The sequence below is a fragment of the Rhamphochromis longiceps genome, linkage group LG10 (assembly GCF_057381845.1).
Source record: "Rhamphochromis longiceps isolate RC_006_pf linkage group LG10, R_longiceps_female_GT1.1, whole genome shotgun sequence".
NCBI lineage: Eukaryota > Metazoa > Chordata > Actinopteri > Cichliformes > Cichlidae > Rhamphochromis > Rhamphochromis longiceps.
The window spans coordinates 34991236-35001634 of NC_140566.1; the positions used below are offsets into that span (position 1 = coordinate 34991236).

Here is a 10399-nt window from a genome sequence, read left to right on the forward strand (position 1 = left end):
GCCGCCATTTTCGGGGGTCTAAACAAAGCGCAAGCGAAAAAGGAGCGAAGTCACACACAACAGCCATGGTTCGTTCTTGCTGTGTGGTCGGCTGCAATGTTTGATCGCACGACCGGCAAGAGAATAAGCTTGAAAAGGGTTTATCTTTTCATTCTTTCCTCACCTGGAAGCAACATGAGGCAGCTCGTGTATCGATGTTACCAAACGAAGGCGTCCAGCCTGGATAGCAGCTGTGAGACGAGCTGACGTGCAGTTCTCTTCCATCTCCAAATATCTGTTGGTGCTCCAGACATTTTCATTCCGGTAAGTTCTAAATATGTTCATATCTTTATAGCCTATTAGTTTTATTTTTGATGCGCTCTGAGCAAATTAGAACAAACATCCTACTGAATGATTTTGCAGAACTACCTTCTGTTTATAGACTTGCTAATTATTTGGCATTATTGCAGCAAACCAGCCGATGAAATGGATGAAACATCGTGACTGGGTTCCAGTGCTACACAAGGGACCTGCTTCAAACAGACCACCATGCCAATCAGATTACTTCTTCCATGTGAGGGTGAAGAGGTGACCCTCCTGGATAAGATGGTGAAGGTTTGCTGCGTTTGGCGAACAGTGTGATAATAAAACCAGGGAAAATGAAACCTGCTCCTGTTAAATATTCTTTAGTCTTTTGCTGTATAAATAGCTGTATTTTTTCAAAAGACACAGTAAATAAAGTAATGTTAGTAGTGGGTGATATCATGTAAACACTGTCATGATTTTGTGTAAACATTTTGTCATTTGTAAACTATAAATGACATCATCATTGTAACTGATGTGATGTTCTATAAAGTGGTTTTAATTTTAAAAAAAGAGGCAAAAATTAGTTTGTTTCTTTATTCAAGTTTTGAACAGCGGGACTCAGTCAGTACATATTCAGTAAATGCAAATTATTTACACAGCAGTGCACTACAGGCATAAATCTAGACCCCTAGATAAAACATGATGGCATTATAGCAGTGACGACTCCTCCACAGTAGCAGGTGGGAGGTTTCTGTTTTGAGGACGGCTCCTTTTACCTGTCACTACAGATGGTCTGTTTATGTTTTGATTGAGAGCCTTTTTTTGGGCAGCTGAAGAGGAGAAGTCTATCTTATGGCCAACCTCTGGCTGTATCTTGGTCATATTACCCAGAAAAACCCAGTATGCAGGTTCATCTGTAACAGTCCTTGTGCCACGGATCAACACTGTTGCTTCTACTTTAAACAGAAGAGCAGCGACATGGCTCCAGGTCTCTGCGACTCCGGCCATACAGCTGCAGTGGGCGGCTTCAACCTTCCCTGTGATGCTCACAGTGACCCATGGCTGCAATGCTGGTTCATTCAGTCTTTGAGAGTGCAGGACCTGAAACACACACAGACAAAGTTCATTTAAAGACAAGAACTATGAGCCAAGGCCGACACAAATGTGTTTAATCTACTTTATCATAAATGTAACAAAGTGTTTAGAAAGTTAGCACATACATGTAATTTTTCATTTCTTTATGTGTCCATCTATAGAACGCTGCAGGTTATAGTGTAAATCTGCCTGCAGAAAATGAACCTAAAGGATGTAATGCAAGGATGTCATCACTTTAGAGATGGAGAAAGCATAAAGTGACAATTATGAATCCCTTAATATGATAAGGAGATTCTGCAGGTCATTGATCAAAGTATAAAACTACAATAAAATGTATTTTTAGTGACACAGAATACAAACATGGAAGCAAGATATATAATTAGGATTATTTATAATAAACATGAATAAATGATTGCAATTTCTTTAACCATAAAGAATAACTAAATCCTTCAGGACAGTGTCTCATCAATGCACTGAACTCACTGTGTTATACACCTAACAGCCTCCACATGTTCTCACTGTAATTTCCCCTCATGAATGAATTTATGCTGCAGTAATATGAATATTTGCAGGGAAATCAAACGCATTTCACACGCAGTACTCGAGCTGACTTACCTTTGTTTGAATGACGACTTGTACGCGCTGACAAGGTACGAGAATATGTCAGGCTACGTCAATAGCGGTTGGTCTTCAGGGTTTCTACTCCACGGCCGTGTTTCATACGGGTCCACATTTCCAATGCACGCTATTTTCTGCAAGTACTGCCGCGTCGCCTCTGAATGAAATCGGTCTCTATACAGTTCATTCTCTTTTGAGCTGCTTTTAAGCATCTTGTAGTCGTCGTTCCAACACAGTGTGTTTGTTTTGATTCGTAGACCCCGAAAATGGCGCCGCACTCCCACAATGCATTGCGGCGTGATGTCAACTCCAAAGCCTTATAGTGTCACATCTGTCAAGTCCCCCTCGCCCTTTGTGTGTTTTGGTGATGTCTTTGTCTCCCATCATCTCCTTAACTATCCCACTTAAGTTTGTGTCTCTGCTTCCTGTTTTATTTTGACAGCCTCGTGTTCCGTGGTCATTGTGTTTAGTTTTGCTTCCCATGAGGCGTCATGTCCATGTGTGTCAACGGTGTACCCCGTGTGCGTCCACTTCCCTTTATGTTCTGCTGTCATTCATTCTCGGTCAGGTCGTTTGTTATGTTCCTGCCATGTTTCCAGGATTTCACACTTTCAGATATTCAGATATTTTTTGTCAGGTTTCCATGTTTAGGGTTTTTTCATGTTTCTAATTTCCCAGTTTAGGTTTTGTCCACTTTTGTTTTGACTTGGCCTTTTTCTTTTTGTACTGCTTAATCAGCCATAATAAACAGCTCGTTAGAAGTTTCATTTTCACGTGTCTGTGTTTGGGTCCTGCTTCCGTTGATTGTGACAACCAGATGAAATTCAGGGAACTACTGTCTTTCACATTCCATCACTAACCACGGTCACACGTCCAGAATCCTTTTAAAACTAACTGTGATTGGTTCTCGGTCTACCCATCTATTGCAGTACTCTTTCTGGCATCGTTGTATTGTACTCATATTGTATAAAGCATTTCGTTTTATTCTATTCTATTGTGTACAATATCTTATGGATATATTATTCCAGTGTTTTTTTCTTCTTCTAATTTTTCTGTGCAACTTTGCACTGTCCACTGCTGTAACAAACCAAATTTGCCACGCGTGGGACTAATAAAGGTTATCTTATCTTATCACACTGAATCTTCATCATCTTCATTGGAAAAGAATGAACAATGTTTTGAATATAGAACCAATAAAATGACTGATCTTCATAGAGCTAAACCCAGATCCCCCCTCCCTACCCCCACATCCTCTAAACCACTTCACTGAGATCTCAGTGGAAACACTAAAACACAGTCTAACAGTCTAAACTCTGTTAAAGAAGCCCTCTCTGGAGGGTTCATTTCCACGCAGCCATTTTTATTCCAAATGTTAGAGAAGACTGGGGCCAGCGGTCATAATTCCTACTATGAATACTCTCCTTCTTTTCTTGCGTAACACTTGCAGCGGTTTTCTGTCCAGTCATTGGAGCATATGAAACTTTCTCTTTCACTCTCGGCCACAGTAACAGCACATGGGTTTGGCTTGGGTCTCCCCCACAGTTCCCAAACTCACGGTCACACCACCACATCATGTTAGGACCATTGCCACAAACGATTTTTTTACTTTATGAGTATATGAGCGTAGATTATGACGTGTTAAATGCAACCATTAGTGTTGTGGATGTAAACAAGGTCCACAGAGACCTACAGAGGAAAATTGCAATTAATTTTCAGCTCAATCAGCTGTTGTAATCAAACGTTGTATTTGATGTCATTCATTGTTCAAGTTGTTCTTTTCTTATAGCTGCATCATGGTAACATTTGTAACCTGGGTTACCCATTTTTCCTCATCTCTTCTATCTGTGAGCGCGTATAACGATGTCACATGTTTGAGGGCAGGACTAGAAGCAGACTCTCATACTGAGACACTATAAACAGAAAGCAGTCAGACATGCAACACAATTACAAACAAGCCGCTTACAGAGGGACAAACATGGACAGCACATATGCTCTGCTAGGTAAGTACATGGAAACTAATAGAGCTCACTACACGTCTGTTTTTAGCACTTATGTTCTCTTCTCTATTTCTTTGGTTGTTTTGTTTTTGTTGTTTTTATGTTTTTATTATTATTTGTAGAATCTGATCTAACATATTCAGTCAGTAATTGTTTTGGGGGTTTTTTTATGTTTTTTTTTTAAATAGAGATTGAAAATATGACGTCATTCAGGGGTAAAACCGCAAAGGATTCTGGGAACTCGTGGCGAGAGGTACTAGCGCACGCAGGCTTTCAATTGAAATCAGTCACACAGCGATAAAAAGAAACACAAAATGGCAAGAAGCTGTTGTATTATTAACTGCAATAGCCGGTCACATGACAGCCACAGGAAGCCGACGGGTAAAGAGATCGTTGTTATCGGATTACGTCGTTGAAGAGAAATTGTTCGAGCCATGTTTCCGAAGTAACAAAGAGCCAGAGGTGTGGACTCGAGTCACATGACTTGGACTCGAGTCAGACTCAAGTCATTAATTTTATGACTTTAGACTTGACTTGAAAAAATGTTCTAAGACTTGTGACTTGACTTGGACTTTTACACCAATGACCTGGGACTTGAATTGGACTTGAACCGGTTTACTTGAAAAGACTTGATATTTCACCCCAAATATAAAATTTAACATGCATATTATATAGAGATTGAAAATGTGACGTCATTCACGGGTAGAACCGCAAAGGATTCTGGGAACTCGTGGCAAGAGGTACTAGCGCACGCAGGCTTTCAATTGAACTCAGTTACACAGCGATAAAAAGAAACACAAAAATGTCAAGAAGCTGTTGTATTATTAACTGCAATAGCCGGTCGCATGACAGCCACGGGAAGCCGACGGGTAAAGAGATCGGTTGTTATCGGATTATGTCGTTGAAGAGAAATTGTTCGAGCCATGTTTCCGAAGTGACAAACAGGCGACGGATGGTCTGGATTGCAGCCATTCAAAGATCAAATATAACGTCCCAGAACACTCCAGCTCACAGGTTAGTCTGCTCCAAGCATTTACACGAAGGTCAGTGTTTTTTAGTAGTTAATACTAGAGATGGACCGATCCGATATTACGTATCGGTATCGGTCCGATACTGACCTAAATTACTGGATCGGATATCGGAGAAAAATAAAAAATGTAATCCGATCCATTAAATATCACGAAAGCACCTCACAAAACTTGCAACACGCCGTAACTCGCCTCAGAACGTCGGAGCAGTATGCATCACGTGATAGAGCGGCTGTGGCATGCGGGACCTGTCGGTGGTCTGGATAGCATTTGGAGCTTCGCTAGCAACCTGGCATTTCATCTCCGACAAAGTTATCCCAGAGAGAAGTAAAGCAAGTGTGTAAGTCCATCTCTGAATGTTTGTAAAGCATTCCCACGTTAAGCTTAACGAGCGATATATGGAGCGACTGCCTCTCGCTCTCCGGCTGCTACTTCAATCGTGAAACTGCTAATGATCAGCTGATCGGCTTTTCTGTCGTGAGTCTCTCTTGTTTGTTTTTGGCCCACTTTGCGCCAGAAAGAGGAAACCAGCGGCTGAACAACAGCAGCACGTTTAAGCTTGATCAGCTGTTGTTACAATTTATTTAATATTACTTTCTACTCGAGGATCTTTTTCTACGTAGCTGACGCTGGTAACTGTGCAGGGGCGGATCTAGCAAAGTTTAGCCAGGGGGGCCGATAGGGCATTAACTGGGAAAAGGGGGCACAAAGACATACTTTTCTTTCTTATTCTCATTTAAAATGTCGAGCTTTTAATAAATAATTATCTGACACCCAAAGTTTTAATTTGATGTAAAATGAATAGAAGTCCATTACTGTATATAGTAACTATTAAGTCTAATATATATACCCTAGTAAGCTATAGTACATTTTCCTTTGGGAAGGTACCATCTGTGCAGTCTGCAATTTTGTTGAAGAAAGATGTTGAATCTATTTAATATTTCTTGAAAAATAATTGATTTCTGTGCATTTTTTTTCACACTGCATCAAATTAAGGTTGATTACGTTGATTAAGCATCATGAGGTGGAGCGTGAGGGGTGGTTCCCTATTTTTTATTTATTTATTTTTGTTGTTGCTGGGAGTTGGAACCCTATTAGTTAGGTTGCTTAATATTTACGCTAAGTACTCTTTAAAATACCAGAATAGGGAGGATGGTGTAGGTCTAAGTTTATTAGATTGATCAGTATTGCTGAACTATGAAATATTTTTTTTGTATACAGGTATAACAGAATAGCTTTAGTGTAGTTGTTGTTTTAAACTTGAGTATGAAATTGCAGACTTGCAAAATGCAGCAAGATATTTTAAAAAACAGTTTTGTTGATTAAAAAACACTATATCGGATTCATATCGGTATCAGCAGATATCCAAATTTATGATATCGGTATCGGTATCGGACATAAAAAAGTGGTATCGTGCCATCTCTAGTTAATATGTCATTTTCATAACATAATTGGTGATATAGGTTACAAGCAAGTCTGGCGCTGAACAGAAATTGTCGCGCTATGCTCCTTTGTTTATTGTGCATAAATAGTGAATTGTCACTGCCAGAGATGGGCAGTAACGCGTTACTTTAACTAATAAAACAAGTTAAAAAAGAGACTTTTCCATTTGATTACATTTTGTATGATGGATTATGCAGAAAAAGTAGAATTGGGCTGAAAGATCTATCACTTTATCACCTATTCAGGTTGTAAATCGTGTTTTTAAAAAGTAACTAAGTAACTAAGTAATTTATTACTTTTTAAAATAAGTAATCAGTAAAGTAACGGGATTACTTTTTGGGGGGAAGTAATCAGTAATTAGTTACTGATTACTTTTTTCAAGTAACTTGACCAACACTGGTCACTGCTACATTTCTGTAATGAACCAGAAATTATTTCCACTACTAATTAATTACCATTGAGCTCAAAGGTCGTATTAATAAACGGTTAACGAATGTGTATTTATGGAGACGATTTGTGAGACTGGTAAACTTATGATAGGTACGATGGTCTTTCGTTCTACACGGTGCATTTCAAGGTCCTGCACCCATCCGTCGGTAAACTGTACCTGGGCTTGTTGCAGTGACCTGAAGTTACTAAACTTCATGAGTGTATGCACTCACTCCAAGAACCGTATAATTATAAATCTGAGCGTGGTGAAAGTTGGGCAGCACGCTAACGTCTTTTGTCCACTCTGTGTGCTCGTAAGGGTCTGACCCTTTCGCTCCTTTGATTTTTTCCTCGTATCTTTTCTTTGAGTTTTCATCAAGTCTGTCTTTGTACTAGAGATGGACCGATCCGATATTACGTATCGGTATCGGTCCGATACTGACCTAAATTACTGGATCGGATATCGGAGAAAAATAAAAAATGTAATCGATCCATTAAATATCACGAAAGCACCTCACAAAACTTGCAACACGCCGTAACTCACCTCAGAACGTTAGCACGTCGGAGCAGTATGCATCACGTGATAGAGCGGCTGTGGCATGCGGGACCTGTCGGTGGTCTGGATAGCATGTGGAGCTTCGCTAGCAACCCGGCATTTCATCTCCGACAAAGTTATCCCGAGAGAAGTAAAGCAAGTGTGTAAGTCCATCTCTGAATGTTTGTAAAGCATTCCTGCGTTAAGCTTAACAAGCGATATATGGAGCGACTGCCTCCTCTTGCTGCTACTTCAGTCATGAAACTGCTTAACGATCAGCTGATCGGCTTTTCTGTCGTGAGTCTCTCTGGTTTGTTTTTGGCCCACTTTGCACCAGAAAGAGGAAACCAGCGGCTGAACAACAGCAGCACGTTTAAGCTTGATCAGCTGTTGTTAGAATTTATTTAATATTACTTTCTACTCGAGGATCTTTTTCTACGTAGCTGACGTAACTGTCCAGGGGCGGATCTAGCAAAGTTTAGCCAGGGGGGCCGATACGGCATGAACAGGGAAAAGGGGGCACAAAGACATACTTTTCTTTCTTATTCTCATTTAAAATGTCGAGCTTTTAATAAATAATTATCTGACACCCAAAGTTTTAATTTGATGTAAAAGGAATAGAAGTCAATTACTGTATATAGTGACTATTAAGTCTATGGTAATATATATACCCTAGTAAGCTATAGTACTTTTTCCTTTGGGAAGGTACCATCTGTGCAGTCTGCAATTTTGCTGAAGAAAGATGTTGAATCTATTTAATATTTCTTGAAAAATAATTGATTTCTGTACATTTTTTTTCACACTGCATCAAATTAAGGTTGATTATGTCGATTAAGCATCATGAGGTGGAGCGTGAGGGGTGGTTCCCTATTTTTTATTTATTTATTTTTGTTGCTGCTGGGAGTTGGAACCCTATTAGTTAGGTTGCTTAATATTTACGCTAAGTACTCTTTAAAATACCAGAATAGGGAGGATGGTGTAGGTTTAAGTTTATTAGATTGATCAGTGTTGCTGAACTATGAAATATTTTTTTTTGCATACAGGTATAACAGAATAGCTTTAGTGTAGTTGTTGTTTTAAACTTGAGTATGAACTTATACAAAATGCAAAATGCAATGCGCGAAAGTCACGTGGTCTGTCAATCTCTATTAGTGTGTGCTGAAATATGGGATTGCTGAACCTTTTCATATTGTAAATATCCAGTTATTAAACATTTTAACACGATAATGTTAATGTTGTAAAAACAGGTTGATTTTAGATGGATTGGTCCACACGTAAAACAGACCCTCTGCTTCCTGTAAATTCTATGTAACTTCTGTTTTAAAAGTTCGTATTAATATAACGTTCTTGCAGTTCTTTCTTGCAAAATTCATCACAATTGCAAGGTTTTGCTTCTCCTTCATCCATCTCAGCAGCCTGGTACTGTCTGTTACTACTGTTTAGGCTCCAGATAACTAAAGCATACTTTTTAGAGCTGATGTTTTAAAAAAAAAAACATTTCCTTCCAAAGGAAAATGGAACGAAAATGTCAGATGTACACATCTGATCAACATTAACATCAGCGTCATGTTTTTAACATTGTTTGGCAGATGATGAAGAAGAGGAAGAACCCAAGTTCCGGATAGTCCTCGTTGGGAAAACTGGAGTTGGGAAGAGCGCAACAGGAAACACCATCTTAGGAACAAGAACTTTTATATCCACAACATCTCCTTCCACAGTAACGTTAGAGTGCCGAAAGGAAACGGGAGAATTTGGTGGTCACGCGCTGGCTGTCATTGATACTCCGGGTCTGTTCGACACCAGCAAAACTGAAAAGGAGGTGAAAAGAGAGATCGCTAGATCAATCTCATTTGTTGCTCCTGGTCCTCATGTGTTCCTGGTTGTGCTACAGGCTGGCAGATTCACAAAAGAAGAACAAGAAACAGTGAAAATCCTTCAGAAGGTGTTTGGAGAAACAGCAGCACAGTACACTATGGCCTTGTTCACACATGGAGACAACCTGGAGGCCGACGACATGAACATAGAAACATTTATCCATAAAAGTAAAGCTCTCAATGACTTCCTCGATCAGTGTCAGAGAAGATATCATGTTTTTAACAACAGAAAGAAAGATCCCACTCAGGTCAGAGAGCTGTTGGAGAAGATCAACACAATGGTTCAGAGAAACGGAGGAAGCTGCTACACCAATGAAAAATTCCTGGAGGCAGAGAAAGCCATAAAAGAGGAGATGGGCCGACTTCTGAGGGAAAATCCAGGCATGACATCCCAGGAAGCACGGAGACTGGCAGAGAAAGACAACTGGTTCATCCAGGCCGTTGTGGCTGCTGCTGGAGCAATTCCTGGTATTGGTCTGGGAGCTGGTGTTGGACTTGCTGTTGAAGTTGCTATTGGAGCAGGTGTTGGAGCTGTAGGAGGCCCAATTGGAGCTGCAGTGGGAGCTGTAGTGGGAGCTGTAGCTGGAGCTACAGTTGTGGCCGTGAAAAGCGGTGCATGTCCTATACAGTGAAATTCATTTAGCTGTGACTCATTAAAGTCAGCTTAACATGAAGATCAACAGTGAGGTTATTATCATATCGTGTGTTTTTACTGAATCACGTTTACTCAGATGTTTGTTTATCATGAATGTTGATGAAGTGATTATTGAGATGTTCCTGAACTCTTCAATCGAAAATAATCAGAAGGTCAGATTATTGCTGTATATGCATGAATCAAACACATTAATAATGAAAGCTGAGGAGTGGTATCCCTATTCAAATAATAACGCTACGGGTAAACGTTTAAGCTTTCAGATTATTAAAAACTCTGTTTTAGGTCAGTTTTCAATCAGAAGTAGGAGCACCGAATTATTCTTTTCATATAAAATAAAAACTGTGCCTCCACAAAAGACTAAAGAAAAAATTGGTTTAACTGTTGTTTTGTTGGTAATTTTCGCTTTGTGTTGCTGTTGTATCCTTTTATTTTTTTTCACT

The 10399-nt window shown here is 39.7% G+C and overlaps 1 protein-coding gene across 1 annotated transcript; it reads left to right on the forward strand.

Moving 5' to 3' along the window:
* The first annotated feature begins 3973 nt into the window (after positions 1–3973).
* LOC146661323 (GTPase IMAP family member 9-like) lies at positions 3974–10080 on the forward strand. The gene is made up of 2 exons (XM_085421526.1): positions 3974–3998; positions 9020–10080. Exons 1-2 carry the CDS (start codon positions 3974–3976, stop codon positions 9934–9936), a joined length of 942 nt encoding a protein of 313 aa, XP_085277652.1. The 3' UTR covers positions 9937–10080.
* Positions 10081–10399: the final 319 nt, after the last annotated feature.